Source organism: Macaca thibetana, chromosome 17 (assembly GCF_024542745.1).
Source record: "Macaca thibetana thibetana isolate TM-01 chromosome 17, ASM2454274v1, whole genome shotgun sequence".
In the NCBI taxonomy this organism is placed as follows: domain Eukaryota; kingdom Metazoa; phylum Chordata; class Mammalia; order Primates; family Cercopithecidae; genus Macaca; species Macaca thibetana.
In genome coordinates, this window is record NC_065594.1 from 38,443,629 (window position 1) to 38,462,767 (window position 19,139).

Genomic DNA, 19,139 nt, shown 5'->3' on the forward strand with positions numbered 1-19,139 from the left:
TGGAAAGGAGTCAAGTAACTTGTCACATAAGTTGTAATAAATACAGAAATATATAAATGTCTAGCAAAATAAGTTTTTCTGAAAGACACAGGAGAGGGAGTAGGAAGAAAATAGAAAGGCAAGTGCTCATGCAAGAAGAATTTCAAGTGCAATGCTCTAAATTCTATTTGTTATTCTCCTTAAAATAAGACATATCACAGAATTTAAAGATCATGAGAAAGGAACAAGCACTACATGACACAAATCTGGCATATTGTTAATTTTCTCACCGATAAAAATTTAGTAAGTACATACACCTCACATACAATAGTTTGCATGTAACAATACTGATATACGTTGAATTTGGTTTCACATTTTTCAAGCAAGTAGTTACTGTGGAAATGGTCAACTCTAATTAAGGCTCTGACTAGACTTAGCAAGTGGGAGGTAATAATTATTACTAAAAAGTCAATGATATTTGAAATGATAGTGCATGCTTTTTAAAGGATGCACTAAATTCAACTTTTTAAATATTAAGCTGTATAGGTAAAGAGTGAGCATACATTGAAAGAATAAAAATACAATATACTATCACCAAATGCTATTAGTAAAATTTCACATTACAATAAAATTGTATCTCAATAATTTAAAACAATTCAATTAATTGATTTAACAGTTCACTAAATCATAATTGTTTAAGTACATACTTGTAAGATACATTGTTAACAATTTAAAAAATACACATATTCTTCCAGAATTGGTGAATGAACCAAACGTTTGATATGTACCTCGATTAACAAGCATTTAAATGAAAAACATGAACAAAGTTTAAGTGGTTAATAACAAACTTTAAGTATATTTTATTCATTGTGCACTTTAGATTCCAAATTCTTCAATTTTTTAACATCTAAGGAGCTCACAATTTGCCATTTTAATAAGATCTGTATAAATGCATTTAATATGCAAAATCTGACTTGTCAGTCCTAATTAAAGTAAACAAAGACTTGCAATGAATGAATTTAATTACTTCAAAACTAGTATGTGTAACTAAGATGAAAAGCAAACGAGTGCAATCTAATCTCAGCAAAGAATATTTATGATTATAGGCTTTGTCAATAGCAAAGTGCACCAACTGTTCATATATCTGACTTCCAAGAGATACATGAATGCTAATCAGTTCATTAGAGGCTTCTAGGTTGTGATATTTAGCGACAGGATGTAGTAGCTTTCTTGTCCATGGAGTATAATTGTACTCAGAATGAAAAATTGTTTCCAACAAAGCATCATCCTTCCTGTTTCTGATTTCCTGCTGGTTGCTTTTTATGAGCCACATACCTTTCAAGAAGCCGACATCATTCAGTTTCTTGTGTCATATAAATACAAGTATAGATATGTCCTGAGATCGTCTGCTAAGCAAGATTCTACAACCTTTACTCTAAGCTCAGGAATTCATCTTGGTTCTATAAACCTGAGCTTCATAATTAGTGCACTCACAGTGTACTACCAGAAGCTACATGCAAGCAAAATCTTTTCTGAACTGCTTTATATCTATAGGGAACAATAATAAGTAGTTCAATTAACAGTACTTAGCTATTAACAAACTGTCACATATGAACATTTTAACATGATAAAATTAAGAAAAAAGCTAAGAATGATGAAACATATAACGGCAATAATATATTTATTTTAAAAAGCATACTTTGTCATATGAGAAGGTAGCACAAAAATTTTTTGAGGAATACAGATTTCACCTTTACTTAAAAAAAAAAAAAAAAGCCTTCCTCAGTGTGGTGATAAAGGCAGCCTTCCTAATGAAATAAGAAACTGGATGGGTGGGAAGATACAAAAGGAAACAAACACATTAGCCTGAATTGATTGTTGCTGGAGCATATTTTTATGATATTTCCCGACAGAGACAGTGAAGGAAGCTAAAATTCAACTAGTTCACAATTAAGCTGAAAGCATATACAATAAAATCTATGACAAGCCAAATATTAATTTTGTGATTCACTAAATCTCAGGAGAGAAGAGGTAGAAAGAGGGAAAATAGTCATTTTATTTCAAGTACCTCAGTTTAAGATATTAGGAGTGTCTATTTATAAGAGCTCATTTTAGAAGTGAGTTATCTTTCACACAGAATTCATTTGTCCATATGGGATTTTAATAATGCATTGTAGTAATATTTTATTACAACACAAAAGATATCAGTCTGCAATTTCACAAAATGGTTTGCAAAGCAACTCAACATTAGTTTCAAGAAATAAAAAAGTTTATTACTTCAGTTACTCATTAGAGATTAAGCTACAAAGTTAGTGATAATAAATATAATTGAATACAAAGGAAACCTTAAACAGGACACAAACCTCATGCTATTTATTTTGTGTGTGTGTGTGTGTGTGTGTGTGTGTGTATGAATATACACACATATATTTATCGATTTATTTAGGTTAGGAAAATATCAATACAAGTAGTGACTATAATAAACTCCATTTTGACTTTGTAAGAATATAGTATTTCTAAAGGAAATATTAAATTTTATGGAGCAAAAACTAATTTACAATACATGCCAATTCTTGAAGTTAAGCTGACTAGTTAAACTCGCTTATGAAGTCTTGTACCTGCTTCTTCAAACATTTCAAAGGTATCTAAACCACATCATAACTTTAGAGTCAAACTTCCTCAAACTAAGTTTTAATGTCTTTTCAATTCTTAATGAACATCAGAAGGAAATAAGGCATATGACAGAGAAAAGATGAGAGAACATACTATTATCCAAGCTGATAAAAAGGAAAAAAGAATAGAAATTAATGGGTATACATTTGTGGGCGGGCATGGTGGCTCATGCCTCTAATCCCAGCACTTTGGGAGGCTGAGGTGGGCAGATCACTTGAGGTCAGGAATTCGATACCAGTCTGGCCAATATGATGAAACCCTGTCACTACTAAAAATACAAAAACATTAGCTGGGTGTGGTGGTGAGAGCCTGTACGCCCAGCTACTCAGGAGATTGAGGCAGGAGAATTGCTTGAACCTGGGAAGCAGAGGTTGCAGTGAGCCAAGACCATGCCACTGCACTCCAGCCTAGGTGACAGAGTGAGACTCCGTCTCAAAAAACAAACAAACAGACAGACAGACAGACATTTGTGTATTATTCATGATAGACAGACGCTTTGATAAATTTCCCTGCAAGAAGGCAAAGGTTAAATTTTCTGTAATTTGGCACTACAGAATGATCTCTGGATACACAAAGACACCTAAAATATTAAATAAACTGTATCTCCAGTTGACTAGTGACTTAAGTTATTTAGATATCAAAAGGATATGGACATCTTTGTCACAAACTTGTCATGCAAGTCCTCAGGAGGGGGAAAGGTTTCCAATTCCTTCTCAAGCTGTTGAAGCTGCCTTCCCATCTGCCTCAAATTCTTTTCCAGCATTTCTACAGAGACTAAAAGAGAGTATATTAAATGCCTTGAAGGGACAAAATTATAATATATAAAAGGTAAGACACCCTAGAAACAAAACATCCATGAAAAAAATTCATAATAATGTAAGAAAATTCATTATAAAATAGGAAAAATAAATTTCACTAATTTTTAACCTTTCAATTTAAAATCTAGTTATAAAAGAAATTCAATAAGACAGTCTTTAAAACATAAGACAAAATTTAAGAAGTGCTCACATACACAAATAACTACACTTAAGAAATAAGTTTTATTAGAATTCTTGACCATTGGAAATACTACAAAATCATCAGTCTATTCACAGACAAAAATAAAACATTTTTTAAAGTTCAACTGATTTAAATATAATTTTAACATTTTTCAAAATCATCTCTTGACAGGGAACAGTGAGTAGACGGGAAAGATGGGGAAAAATGCTTTCTATTGTCCAAGCTTATCGACAATGGGAAAGAAAAAGTAGCAGAGGCCATTTATAATGACAAATGTCAAGCTTTCTTTACTGATATCCTGAACACTTTATTATCTAATAATATTTTTCCTTCTTTGACTTAAAGTGGCTCTCACAGTACACATGAAGAAGAAATAGTAAACCAGGGCACTGTGTCACTAAGAGAATATACTGGTCACCCAGCAGAACAGACATTAAGGATAATTTCTGAAAATCTTTTCATAGTCAATTTTATATGACACTAGGAAAAAGATTTAGTAGTACAAAAAAAAAGATAGAGTGACCTAAACCAACTCTTAAACTATTTGTTTTAGGTACAAACGAATTCTAGGTTTAAAAAAATCTATTGTTATTGATCATTGTGAACTATATAAAATGATGATTAAAGAATGAATATAGAAATTCAAGTAATCTGCCATTCTTAGGATTTGAATTAATCCTGAAGAATGGGTATAATTCACGTTTTATCTGTAAGGATAGGAATATCCTCTAAACGCCCAACAAAATGAAACTGAGTTTTTTTTTTTTAATTTTAAGCTTGGTTCAAAAGAATAAAATAGTAAGGAGATATTAAAAATAATGTATAAGAATATGAAATGGTATTTTATTGTTTTTTTTTTTTAAACCTAATTGTACAGAAAATAACATTTGGTATTCTGACATTAACATCTTTTAATACAACCTAAATGTATTTTCTTATTTTTAAAAATTAGCAATCTAATTCTTAGATGCAATGTTTCAGGAGTTCAATGATTAAACTATTCTGAGAACCACATATAATACTTGGTTTGTGCTTGAAGAGTGATGGTACTTTAACGTTTTGTTCCCACCGTGATGAAGCTAGTGTGGATTTATACTCATGCATATTTTCTCAATAGGTTTTTTTGTTTGTTTTACTTCTCATGTATTCCCTTTCTGTGATTCTTTGAATTTACACAACAGATGCTATAATACACCCCATTATCTGAGTCATGGTCTCAATATTAAGAATCACAGATTCTTACCTTTTTAACTATTTAACTCATTTCCCCAATACCTTGCTGTACACTGCTTATAGTGGTAACACATATTTCCTATGTTATGCTCTTTCATTTTTATGTCTGCTTGTCAATTATCCACAACCAAGATTCTATTTGATTAAGCCAATGGTGTTTCATTTACTCTTCCCATTTGCAATTTTTTTCTTTGCTTCTTTCAAAGTTCTCTATCAGCATTACAGAAGAGATTCCTTTTGCTCTCCTAGTCTATTTGATCTCTGCCTGAAAGTCTCATTAGCATTTCCTCTATCATTTTTCAAGAACTCTTACAGGTGGTTCAGTCACTTTTTATACTTCCAAAAACTCTGCAACTTCTGATTAAATAAAGGTTCAAAAGCAAGCTGGACATGGTGATGCATATCTGTAACCCCAGCACTTTAGGAGCTGAGTCAGGAGGATCAACTTGAAGCCAGGAGTTCAAGACCAGCCTGGACAGCAAAGTAAGACTCTGTCTCTCCAAAAATTAAAAAAAAAAAAAAAAAAAAAAAAAAAAAAAAAAATTAGCCAGGCATGGTGGCATGTGCCTGTAGTCCCAGCTAGCACGGAGGCTGAGGTGGGAAAATTTCTTGAGCCCAGAAGTTTGAAGCTACAGTGACCAGTGATGGCACCAATGCACTACAGCCTGAATGACAGAGCAAGACCCTGTCTCTTTTATTAAGTAAATTCATGCTCAGAAATGTTTATAAGCCATACATCCACTTTGTGCTATAAATTAGGTCCAAAAAAGTAGTGTATTAGTAGTATAATGGTAGTAGTAATTGTTATAATAGTAGCAGTGACAATAAAAACAACAGTAATGGTAATAACAACAGCTAAAATGTAGTAAGTGTTTACGTATGTCAGGTACTGTCTTAAGTGTTTTCTATTAATTAACTCATTCAAACCCACAAGAACATCATGAAGTAGGCATTATTATTATTCCTGTTTTACAGATGAGGAAACTGGAGATCAGTAGCTAAGTAAAAAGGTCAAACAACTAAAAATTGGTGAAGCTAGAATTTGAATTCAAGCAGTTTCATTCTAGACCTTATTTTTAACTACTGTGTTATATATAAATTACTATAGAAATCACCATTTTATTTTCATAACCCCCATCAGTAACATTTAAATAAACAGATATAATTTTCACATAATAAGGGGTTTCTTGTACATTCTTGCCCATTGCAATCACAAGCAATCCATATTCCCTTCCTAAACCCAGGGAATGTATGCCTAAGCATTCTGGATGGATGGGAGAGTGTGCAGTTATATATATAACTTTTTATATATGTATTTATTTTTAAGTAGTCTATATATTAAAGTAGTATCTCACCTTGAATAAAACCATGTACTTAAAATACTTAGTCTGCTTAACCAATTTTATTATGCACACATGTCAAATTAGCAAAAGATCTAGAGAACAGACCAATAGGTCTGAGGGACTCCCATATGAGAAAATGCACAGGGCAAATGTTGGGAGAGAACATAGATTGTTTGATTTTTTTTCTGACACCAAATACATTTTTCCAACACCAATCAATTGTCTAATTCTCCAATACCAACTGGGTGTCCTACAACTGGAGTTAGCGCAGACTCCATAAATTAAGGGCAAAATCCTTCAATTCCGATACTAAATACCCAGATTTAGTGTCAGGCTGTACAGGTAGAAGAGCTCACTCCCACAAAACTACCCTCATTTCAGATGCCAGTTGCCAGTCGAGAAGACCACTCTAGACTGACTCACTATAAATTTGGGGATTCCCAAAACTCCCTTCCTTGAAGTTCCACAATTCACTAGAATGACTCACAGAAATCAGGAAAGCACTATACTTACGATCATAGCTTTATTATAAACGATACAACTCATGAACAACCAAATGGAAGAGATGTACAGGACAAGGAATGGAGGGACGGGGGTGGTGGACAGTTTCATTGCCCTTCCAGCACATCCACTCTCCAAGCACATCCATGTGTTACCAACCCAGAAGCTCCCCTATCCTCTTTCAGAGTCCTTATTGAAGCCTCATTACAAAGGCACTATTGATTAAATCACTGGCATTTGTGATTGAGCTCAATCTTCAGCCCCTCTCGCACCCATACATTGGGTATAAGCCGATAGTTCTAACCCTTTAATCATATGTTTAGTACTTCTAGAGACCAGTCTTCATCCTGAAGCTATACCCCTACCTACCTTTAGTCACCACATTAACATACAAAAGACGTGTCACTCAGGAAATTCCAAAACTTCTAGGAGCTTTATGTCAGGAACCAGGGGGCAAAGACCAAATATTTACTTTTTATTGTACCATATGGATATACAAGTACATGTCTGGTCAGAGGGCTGAACTCCAGTGGGGAAGTGTAAGAGAAGCACATTTTTGGCTCATTCTTGGAGGTGCCTAACAGTCTGGGCTGCCCTCAGAGGAAGCCAGCTACTGGTAACTGAAGATAGAGCCACCCCAATGAGTGAGTGCTTCTCCACTAGGTGGGAGAGGGACTTACTTCACTGGATAAGAGGCTCGTGCCTTTTCCAATTCTGTGGTTGTCAGTGGGTCAGGAACTATGCTCTTTATGATTGGAAGCAACTTCTCCTGGGCTTGATTTCCACATTAGTGAAATGGGAAGGATCTCACTGCATATGTTTACCTCACAGACATTTCATAAAAGTTTGCATGTCATAATATAGGGTAAAATTTTTAAAAAGAATAGCTCTATGTTATTATTAGAACTAAATAAGACATGAAAATCTTAAAGATTGAAATAAGTGATATTAGAATCAAAGAAAAAGTAAAGTCATCATATCTTCAACATCATCATCACCAGACCAGGGACAGTCAGTCTAAGAAGAAGGGTTGCTATTTTAAAGAGTAAAATAGTAGGAATGTTTGGAGGCATATTCAAATATTTCAGGTCAACATCATGAAAAATAAGCAAGCTATCTTCAAAAAGATAAAATAGTTCTTGAGGCTACTCTACAGATACAAATCTCACTAAGTCATTTCTTATGCTTCATCAGAAGTCTCTGATTATATTACTTGTACATTATGGTTAAGCGGATTTAAATGTAATTGACCAACCTCTCACTTGGTATTTAAATAAGGACCAACACACACTTGGAAGAAAGAAAGGAGTGTGAGAATTCTGGGCTAAGCAAATGTATGCCATCTGATGGGTAAAACTAAAGAGCATTTTAAGTATTCCCTGGGTGTATTTATAAGTGGGATCTGAATAACGGGAACACATGGACACAGGGAGGGGAACAACATACAGTGGAGCCTGTGGTGGTGGCAGGCAGGAGGAGGGAGAGCATCAGGAAAAATAATTAATGCATGGCATGCTTAACACCTAGGTAATGGGTTGATAGGGGCAGGAAACCACCATGGCACACGTTTACCTATGTAACAAACCTGCACATCCTACATATATACCCAAGAACTTAAAAAAAGAAAAGAAAAAAACTCTCTTGGTGTTTTTATTTGTTCAGCAATTATTCAATTTCTATAGACAATTCTTGTATGTATCTTCAAACATAATTTTATCCACATTTTTCACATGTGTCAAGTTCTTTGAGTCAGGAACTATATTTTATGTCTTAAAATTCTGAACTATATCAGGGAGTATTAAACTGTACACTCTCAAAGAAGTGTTAATTTACTGGTGTCTCTGTATGTGACCTATGTGTGAATTTTATCTTTCAATCTTCTCACCAAGAAATTAATCATATTTTTTGTATTCCTGTTCATTCTTTGGAAGAAAACTAGCAAAACAGAGCCATCATCAAACAGAGCTAGCTAGACAATTTTGACTTTGCATTTTCCTCAGTTAACATTCCACCAGATGACATCTCTCATCACTTCAGACATCATGTGTCTCTACCTCCAACCAGCTCCCTATCTGTAATCTCCACACCCCAGAAGGCAAAAGGACTATACATTCCATTTCTTGTGCTAGAAACCTGCTGGTCTTGACCCTTTCCTCTCTTGCAATTCTCAGATTCAAACAATCATGACACCGCAGGTATTTTACTTGACAAGCAGTACTTAATTTATTCCTGACTTAACACCTTTTTTTTTTTTTTTCTTCCTTCCTTCCTTCCTTCCTTCCTTCCTTCCTTCCTTCCTTCCTTCCTTCCTTCTTTCTTTCTTTCTTTCTTTCTTTTTTCTTTCTTTCGAGACGGAGTCTCACTCTGTTGCCCAGGCTGGAGTGCACTGGCGCGATCTTGGCTCACTGCAACCTCCGCCTCCCAGGTTCAAGAGATTCTCCTGCCTCAGCCTCTTGAGTAGCTGGGACCACAGGCGCCCGCCACCACGACCGGCTAATTTTTGTATTTTTAGTAGAGATGGGGTTTCACCATGTTAGTGAGGCTGGTCTGGAACTCCTGACCTCATGATCTGCCTCCCTCGGCCTCCCAAAGTGCTGGAATTACAGGAGTGAGCCACCTCACCTGGCCAACTTAACACTTTTAAAGTCATCGGGAACCCTTTTCTATTCTCTGATCTCTGGTCTCCTACTGTTTTTCTCCAGTGTTGTTTACACTGTGCATAGGGGTTTCCAGACAATCAGTAAAGCTGCCCCTTTCCTGTGTAATGCATTTCAGTAAACTGCTCATGTAACATCTGAGTTCCTAAACAAGGGACCACCTACAACCTGGGGTGCTCTACTTCAGATCCTGCCAAATACTCATCTAAAAAATACATACTGCTTATAGTTCCCCTGTCCATATCACTCCTCATCTAATCTGTCACTGACCCTTGAAACAATGTATGTCTATCTGCCTTGTGCACTTCACCCATGGGTCATAACCATTCATAATTTACAAGGAATCAAAAACTACAGCAAGTACACAGGTAAAGTGACCTTTCTCCCCATCACAACTGGTAATTATCTCTATCTTTGCAATTACTACTCTGCATTTACATTTATCTTTTTATCTGTCTTCCTCTCCCAAATGGCTGGGAATTCCTTAAGAGAAGACACCATTCATCTTTGTATCAGTTACAAAACGTATTACAGATACTCAAATGTTTGCTGAAGGAATGGGTTTTGGATTTAACTTTAACCTCTTCAGATACGAGCATTAAAAATGAAATAGGAAAATACAACAGATTAAATATCCCAGACATTAAAATCTAAGATACAGACTTTTTTCCAAGTGTCTTATTATTATGATAATTATACACCAGAGGTGTTAAAGAAGCTTTAAAGTTAAAATCGAAACTATAAATATTTAAGTTTAAAGCAATCATGAATACATGCTTTTTATAACACTATGGCCTCTGTGATTTACTAGATTAAGATTTCAAGTAATAAAGGAGAGGAGAGGTTACATAAGGTAATCTTTGTAATTTAAAAAAATCCTCTATGAATATCTCCTGGAGGTGTTGGTCATTATTTCATAACAAGCTTACTAAAAAATGCCACACTCTTACATATCATGATACAACCCAGGGAAACTGATTTCTTTAAGGAAAGCTTAAAGAACAACTTATTACCACAGACAATTTAAACATGCAAACTAAATCAACCTTCCTACACTCATAGAATCAATTGTTTCATGTGTGAATTATTTAGTTTCAGGCTCCAAGCAATACATTTCTTCCTAGACAATTGTAATAATAAAAGCATTGTATAAAGCTATAACAACATTTTATAAATGCAAGTTAAAATAATAAAATTGTATGGACAAGATGGTCCAAAACAAACCTCAGTAGTATAAAAAAAAATCTTGACTATTAAGTAGGTCTACAACAAAACCTAAATTCTAGAATATCATTATAAAATCCATTACATGACAAAAAGAAACTAAAACAACACTGCAAAAAAAAAAAAATCAAGGTAAAAATAAATTGTAGTTCGTAACAGGCAAACTTGGTTCGTAACAGGCAAATTTGGTTCGTAACAGGCAAAGATAAATTGAAGGAAACTGTGCTGCCAGGTGCAGTGGTTCACTCCTATAATCCCAGCACTTTGGGAAGCTAAGGTGAGAGGATCACTTGAGGCCAGGGGTTTGAGACCAGACTGGGCAATGTAGTGAAACCCCATCTCTATAAAAACTTTAAAAAAAATTAGCCAGGGGTAGTGATGCCTGCCTATAGTCCTAGCTACTCAGGAGCCTAAGGCAGGAAGACAGCTTGAGCCCAGGAATTTGAGGTTACAGTAAGCAGTGATTACATCACTGCACTCTAACCTGGGTGACAGAGGGAGAACTTGTCTCAAAAAAAAAGAAAGACAAAGGAGCAATGCTAAGTGAACAGCCAGTCATCCTCATCAAGTAGTCGTACCTTCCTTGACTCACTTGACTCAGATCTTTCTTCCCATTGTTCTGATTCTTGATGGAACCCCATGTAATAACAAATGGAATTTGCATTCCCTAATTAATTTAGTATAATGTATGCAATGATGGTTTAATTTTTGTTGTTTTTACATAATACTGTAAGAGAAATGCCTTCATTTGCTATGGAACATGGAAAGAGGAAAGGGAGAAGGCAAGTGGAGGAAATGAATACAACCAATTAAAGGCCACCAGTCAATTCTGTTGAGCTATTTCATCCCCTGAGAGAAAGAGCCAGCCTGTCCTCTACAAGTACAAAGAGGGTATTAAAGGCAGGCAGTTTTTTAGAAGAGAAAGTGTATTAGTGGGAGAAGCCCATCTCAAAGGAAATCATGTTTACTTATAAGATTTGAGAATTCCCTTAGAGAAGTTGTTCAAAACCATGGTATAAATATTAAATAAAAAGAGGTGCATAACAGAAATGTTTAATAACAATATTCAAAATGTTCCGTTAGTATAATGGTTCTGTGTACATGTACATGGGAGGGCAATTTTACTGCTTTTTACTTTGTCACAGGGGAAATGTTAAGTGCAGACTAACTCACTTTCAAATGAGACTAGTTTTCACTTGCTGCTACTGGAGACCAGCTCAGCCCCAGAAGTCCAAGACTGCATGTTAGCAGGACTTCAAAAATGTTCAAATTTTTTCTCATGCCTAGATTCTTCCCCTGAACTCCAATGGCCTATTTGGACATGTTTCCTTAATGTTTAGTAGGCACCTTAAACTCACATTTACAACTAGAATTTATCTTCCTCCTTGACTTGCCCCTACATCTCAGTAAATCATTTGTTTTTATAACTCTTTTCTCTTTCATGCCTCACACATCTAACCAGAGAGCGCATCTTGTTGGTTCTAACCTCAAAATGCATTGATTTTCCAAATACTTCTTACCACCCTCACTACTCTTCCCGATCCAAGTCAACATTATTACTCCTCTGGATTATTTTAACAGCATCAGAGTGGTTTCACTAATTCTACCATTATTCATCTACACTTTTTCCTCAACAGAGCTGCCAAAATAATCCTTTGAAAATTTAAGTCAGATGTTACTCTTCTGCTCAAAACCTTCCAGTGGCTCCTCATCTCAGAGTAAAGTCAAATCCTTACAATGGACAGTAATGCCCTACTATCTCCTATTATGTTCCCCCTCCCTCCCTCTGCTCCAGTCTTACTTCCATACCTTGAGGCCTTTACACTTGCTTTTCCCTCTGCCTGGAATAGGCTTCTCTCAAATACCAACATAAATGGCCTCTCCACAATCTTTTAGGTTTTCCTCCAAGACCACTTTCTCTACAGGACCTTCTGTGACCACTCAATCTAAAACTTCAAAAAACCCTGCCTCGGCATGCCAGAGCCAGATATAAGACATACATTGACTTCTTTAATTGGCTGGGTTCTATATCTGCCACCTAAAATGTAAACTTCAAGAAAGCAGAGGCTTTTGTGTTCACAGCTCTTTGGTGCCTTAGAATGGATGAGGTATTCACGAAATGACTGATTAGACAATGAATAGACGAATTTTTTTTTTTTTTTTTGAGACAAAGTTTCTCTCTTTGCCCAGGTTGGAGTGCAATGGCACAACCTCTGCCTCCCGGGTTCAAGTGATTCTCCTACCTCAGCCTCCCGAGTAGCTGATATTACACACATGTGCCACCATGCCTAGCTAATTTTTGTATTTTTAGTGGAGACGGGGTTTCACCATGTTGGTTAGGATGGTCTCAATCTCTTGACCTCGTGATCCACCCGCCTCGGTCTCCTAAAGTGCTGGGATTACAGGCGTGAGCCACCGCGCCCAGCCAAATAGATGAATCTTATTTAAACTAACTTTTTTTTCTGTCACTCACAGTCAAGCCTAATCCTCGCTAATACAAGTGCCTAGCACAATGCCTACCAAACAGGAGTTCGACAAGCTATTTTGAGAGTCCTTTCCTTATAGAGTCAAAACATATCAAAAACTACTAAAAACACTAGTTCTTTTTTTCCATAAAATATGTAGTTTGAAAGATAGCTGCCGAGAAACCACCATCACAGTGATAGACATTTATATGACAAAAGGGTCTCACTGCTGATCAATTTTAAATCTGTGCTTAAGGGTGATCGCTTCTGAGGGGAGAAAGGACGATTACCCAAGATCTTATTTTCTTTAGGTTTTCCTATGAGTGTGAATAAATATCATTTTAGATTTTCCTATCACTTATATCATTTCTCACAAGTTACTTTATATTTCCATATGGCAGTCCTTCATAATTCTTGGCTGAAATGAAAAAAATTTCTTTTTTAAATTCATGCATACACCTCCAGAAAAATAAACTCAGAGTTGAAGAGTTGCTGGATACCAGTTGTTTTCAAAGGTTGTTTAGGTCTAGAATTCCGTTTTCAAAAGAAATCTTATGCCAAAGTTCAAAATACAAAAGAAAGTGTTGTGGGCTGAAGTAGAGGAAGAAAAATAGAACCCATTTTGCAAATTCCATTCCCTATGTTAGCATGTCCAACTCATGAAAATGCATTGAGCTGTACACTTATGATCCTGTACACTTATGTACATTTATGTAACTGTATGTGTATTATTCTTTAATTTTTAGAAAAGTACCAACATTTTTAGAAAAGTACCAACATAAGCCTAAAAAATTTGTGGCTGTTATGTTCTAAAGTTTGAATAAGCCTCAGGCAACACACAACAAACTAAAATGAAGTTTACATTTTAGGTGTCAGATATAGAACCCAGCCAATTAAAGAAGTCAATGTATGTCTTATGTCTGGCTCTGGAATGCCAAGGCAGGGTTTTTTGCAGTTTTAGATTGAGTGATCACAGAAGGTCCTGTAGAGAAAGTGGTCTTTGAGGAAAACCTAAAAGAGCGGTGGAGAGATTCAATTATTTGAATCTGTTCAAATAATTTCTGACAATACATATCAAAATTCTATAACATATTATTCACAGAGACTCATGTTTACCTGCACTGTTAATGACAGATAGGCAGATGTGTGTCAACAATAAATAATCACGGAAAAATAAAAGCAACAACTATAACAAACATAGAGAATATTTATACAATGATTAATAGGTACTTTTCAAACTTTATAAACATTTATACATATTAACCTATTTAATCCTCACAACCAACCTCTGGGTTAAGTACTAATATTGCACCCATTTTATAGGTAGGAAAAGGGAAGCTCAGACAGAATAAGATACTTGTCTAAGATTATACCTGTAACAAGTTGGGGTTTCAACTCCAGGTGAACCAGTTACCTAACCTCAGAGTCCATGGTCCAAATAACAGTTTCTCTCCGTATAATGTTTCTATAATCTAATTGCAAATATATTTTTAATTTTGCCCACTAAAATCACTTATTATAGTTATTGTTGTTATCATGGCCTATCAATAAAAAAAATCCTTAAATTCACAGGCTGATATGGTTTGGATTTGTGTCCCCTCCTAAATCTCACGTCGAATTGTGACCCCCAGTGTTGGAGAAGGGCACTGATTGGAGGTGATTGGATCACGGTGGTGAATTTTCCTCTTGCTGTTCTCATGATAGTGAGTGAGTTTGCATGAGATCTGGTTGTTTAAAAGTGTGCAGCACCTCCCCCTGCATTCTCTTCCTCCTTCTCCAGTCATGTAAGATGTGTGTGCTGCTCCTTTGCCCTCTGCCATGATTGTAAGTTTTCTGAGTCCTCCCCAGCCATGCTTCTGGTATAGCCTATGGAACTGTGAGCCACTTAAACCACTTTCTTTATAAATTACTCGGTCTCAGGTAGCTCTTTATAGCTATGTGAGAACGGACTAATACAAAGGCATACAATAATTTGTTTTAACTGGTTTAGTATTTTCACACAATGACAAAGAAAAGGGTATTTTGGAAGCATGTTAACAATAACCCTTAAAAACCAAACTATTTCACAATTTAATGATAAATGCTTTCCAGATATACTTGTTAGTATAATTTCCCTGAACTATTTCGTAATACTCAAAGATGGGTGCTATCTCCATGCAGTTATAGGACTTATGCCAAAGATGACTGTAGTGGGTGAATAGTGCCCCCCAAAAATGCCTATCCACCCAGAACCTCAGAATGTGACTTATTTGGAAATAGGAACTTTGCAGATGAAATTAGTTAAGGATCTTGAGATGAAATCATCCTATGACTGACATCATCCAATGACTAGTGTCCATAAGCAGAGGACCCCAAGAGACATGGAGAAGATGGTGAGAAGATGCAGGCAGAGAGTGGAGTGATGCATCTACAAGCCAAGGAACACGAAGGACTCCAGGTAGCCACTAGAAGCTGGAAGAGAAGCATGGGATGCTTCCTCCCTTGGAGCCTTCTGAAGATGCCAATTCTACTAATACGGTGATTTCAGGGACTTTAGTGAGAGACTAATTTCTGTTGTTTACTCAGTTTGTGGTAATTGGTTATGGCAGCCCTAACAAACCAATACAACTACTAATTCAAGGTTCTGTAAGATACACAAATACAAGCTGGTTTCTGGAGAGCAGCTGACAATTCTACCTGCAGCATCTGATTATCTCCATACCTCTTCCCCCAACTGCTTACATGTCAACCTTGTCTCCAATAAGATTCATAAGATTGCCATTAATGTGTCCGCTCCATCCACTGCTTAGGTTTCTTTGCAATAAACAGATTTGTTACGTTAAACTGTCCTTCAGAAAACACTATTCTGAAATTTTCTTTCACCTACTTTGTTTGTAATTTCCTACTTCATATTGCAAAACTAAGGTGCAGTAAATATTGCTTTACAACCACGAGTGTAAGAGAGTTCTAAAACCTTGGTCGTCACTGGTGGTTCTGTCCTGTTACTTGATGTTCGCTATGATTCATAGGTGACACTGACAGAACTGCTCAAGTAGCTACTTCAAATCCGTAGCTGGCCCAAAATCTGCAAACACTGTAAACTGTTAGTTTCTCGAAAAGATTAATGACGTATTGATGCCACTTTCAGCCTGTTAACCTCCAAAAAGATATAGAGGTCTTCCTGATGTGGTTTTCTTCTTCATCATCATCTATCAGCCCAAGCCACAGCAGATTCAGGAAATGTTCCTAGCTCAGTATCTCAAAAAGCAATCTTTCGCTGCAAGTAGTTCCTCCATGCACAGTGTTCTTCAGTGTCAATCTACAGAATCCTTAATCCTTCTAGTGATTTTGGGACATGCTCTTTCTATTCCGCTCTGCTGCTTTTCAAAACAGTTTATATTCGCACTACAAAATGATCACTCTTACAATCTTATATCCAAGTCTACAACTTAAACTTTTGATGCCAACTCTATACAGACAATCCCTGGAAATAAACTGGCAGGATTTAAACATGTGGTCTCTTACCAGTATACCACACTTGCAATATACTCTAAATATTTTTCACAAATCCTATAATTACCTTGGGAATGGCCCAGTTATATCTCATCATACCTTTTTGTGAAAAAAGTATTAATTTGTTGAACATAAAATTTTACATATTCTAACATTTTGGTAAGTATATGCAAACATACATAAATTACATTTTAAAAATAAATTTAACTTTTATAATATTTGGCTTATATTAACATTAAAATTATTTTAGAATTCTTAAGTATACTTACTAAATATATATAAAAATATACGTAAAGTATACTAATGTATGCTTTAAAATTCCTAAGTAAATTCCTAAGTATATTTACTAGATGACTGCAGATAGTCAAATTAGTTCCCTGAGACATAAAACCATTAGGAATCATAAGCTGGCTTTACGAACATAGTTTTTACTCCACAATCTATCTGTAGAACCAGCAGTACACAACTTGGATATACTAAATATTTTCATTATTCCCAAAGGAAAATGAAAAAAAAAAAAAGTAACCTCATCCACCTATGCCTTACTTTTGGAAAGGTCTCAAGAAATAATGCAAAGTGTTACTAATTTTTATCAGTTACCTGCTTATATGAAAATTACAACTATTATAGTAGCAAAACAAGGAGAAATGGAAAATAAATATATATATTTATGGATATATATATATTTATGGATATATATAAAAAACATATATATGGATATAGTGAGTAAAAGAAAAAGACAAAACAAAAACTTAGTATAGTACAGCATGATTAAGTGTATTCTAAAACAAAATCTAGGAAATGCCATAGATCTAATCCTGAAATTAAATGAGAATTTTCATGAATATATTTATTTAAAATGCTTTAACATAACCTTATATATGTACTAATTTATGTTTCATGTCTACTCAAAAGAGGAATTGAAGCATACTTGCAATTAATTCAAATCATGTGATAATTCATAGTTTGTAGAAGAACCTTTGATATTTCTAAATTGATTACTAGTGCACATCCAACACAGCAGGTCTACAACTGCTACTTCAACTGATTTGATAAAGTGGAAAGTCATTCAGTATAGGCTACTCTATTCTATAGCCAAAGACCTCTAAGCAAATGAGAAAAATGTCTTAACTTAGTATATCAGTTTGCTAGGGCTGCCTTCACAAAATACCCCAGGCTGAGTGGCTTAAACAACAGAAATTCATTTCCTCAATTCTGGAGGCCAGAAGTCCAAGATCAAGGTGTCAGCAGAGTTGGTTTCCTCTGAGGGCCATAAGGAAATGATTTGCTCCAGGCCCCTCCCCATGGCTTGCAGATGGCCACCTCCTCACTGTGTCTTCACATGGTCTATCCTATGTACATGTACATCCCTGAATGGCTGTGACTCTAAATTTCCTCTTCTTATAAGGACACAAGTCAGATTGGATTAGGGATATCCTAAAGATCTCATTTTAACTCTCCTCTCTTTAAAGGCCCTATCTCCAAACATAATCAAGTTCTGACATACTGAGGTTTAGGGCTTTAACATAGGAATTTATGAGGGACACAGTAGAGCCTGTAACAGTTAGAAAACATTTTTGTTCCCTTGACCATTCAATAAAAGCAAGATCCCACATGGTTGTCTTCTATAACTAAACTATTTTATTATAAATATTTCCACCACCAACAACGTATCCTATTAACTACATCATATAGGCAGATAACATTCTAATATTCTACACCTGATTTGAAAGACCAAATGAATTAATAGATCATACACAAATTATGAGGCCCCAACCTACAACTTCCATGACATAATGATTCCAACCAACACAATGTTAGCTGTGTTGACTCTGCTTCAGGGGATATAAAATGCAATTAAACTAATAACTAATACTGATTATTCAAAATATGTATCAAACTCACTGACAAATTTTAATTGGCATTTTTAGAAGGCTATAGCAACAAAGAGATTAATATATCTGCCTGTGCTAGTAGATGAATTTGAAATTTTCAAACACTATAAATTTTCCAGGTGGTTGCCAACTGGAAATTAAGTGTTCTAAGTGCTCACAGTAGGTGAATAAAAGATAAACATTTGGTATTTAGTAAGACATTTATCATAAAATGATGGAAACTCATGAGGAACTGGAAACCAGGAGACATATTTAAGCAGACAAATATTAGGGTCAAATCAAGGAATTGCTAGCTAAGAACATACAAACAGAGTCTTAAAAGCAGAAAGGGTAGTATTAAATGGAAAGGATTTAAAAATCAAATACATCAATGAATGCTCTTAATGCTAAAATATGGAAACAGAGAAATATGGCAAAAATTAAAAATGAGTTATCATTGAATCTACCCTGATAATACACTGAATATTGATCTCTTCTAGAAGCTTAATTCTATTCCCAGCTGTCCCAGGAATAAACCCTAGTCTAGCGTAGCAGTTCGTAAATAGTAGTATAAGAATTCCTGGAAAACCTATGAATTTATCCTTAAAGAAACAGTAGAACACACAAATTTAGGTGAGGTTCCCAGCAAAAAGCACCAAAGGGAAGGTGACATTTACTTTTAAGTTTCTTGATGAAGGA

At 35.3% G+C, this 19,139-nt stretch overlaps 1 protein-coding gene across 2 annotated transcripts in view; it reads right to left on the bottom strand.

Annotated features, from left to right (window-relative positions):
- Nucleotides 1-19,139, bottom strand: part of DIAPH3 (diaphanous related formin 3) — a 496,891-nt gene that overhangs the window by 166,259 nt on the left and 311,493 nt on the right. For both annotated transcript variants that reach the window (XM_050766531.1, XM_050766532.1), the window contains one exon: nucleotides 3,302-3,426. In XM_050766531.1, the coding sequence (XP_050622488.1) occupies nucleotides 3,302-3,426 (125 nt within the window). The remainder of the gene's footprint in view (nucleotides 1-3,301; nucleotides 3,427-19,139) is intronic.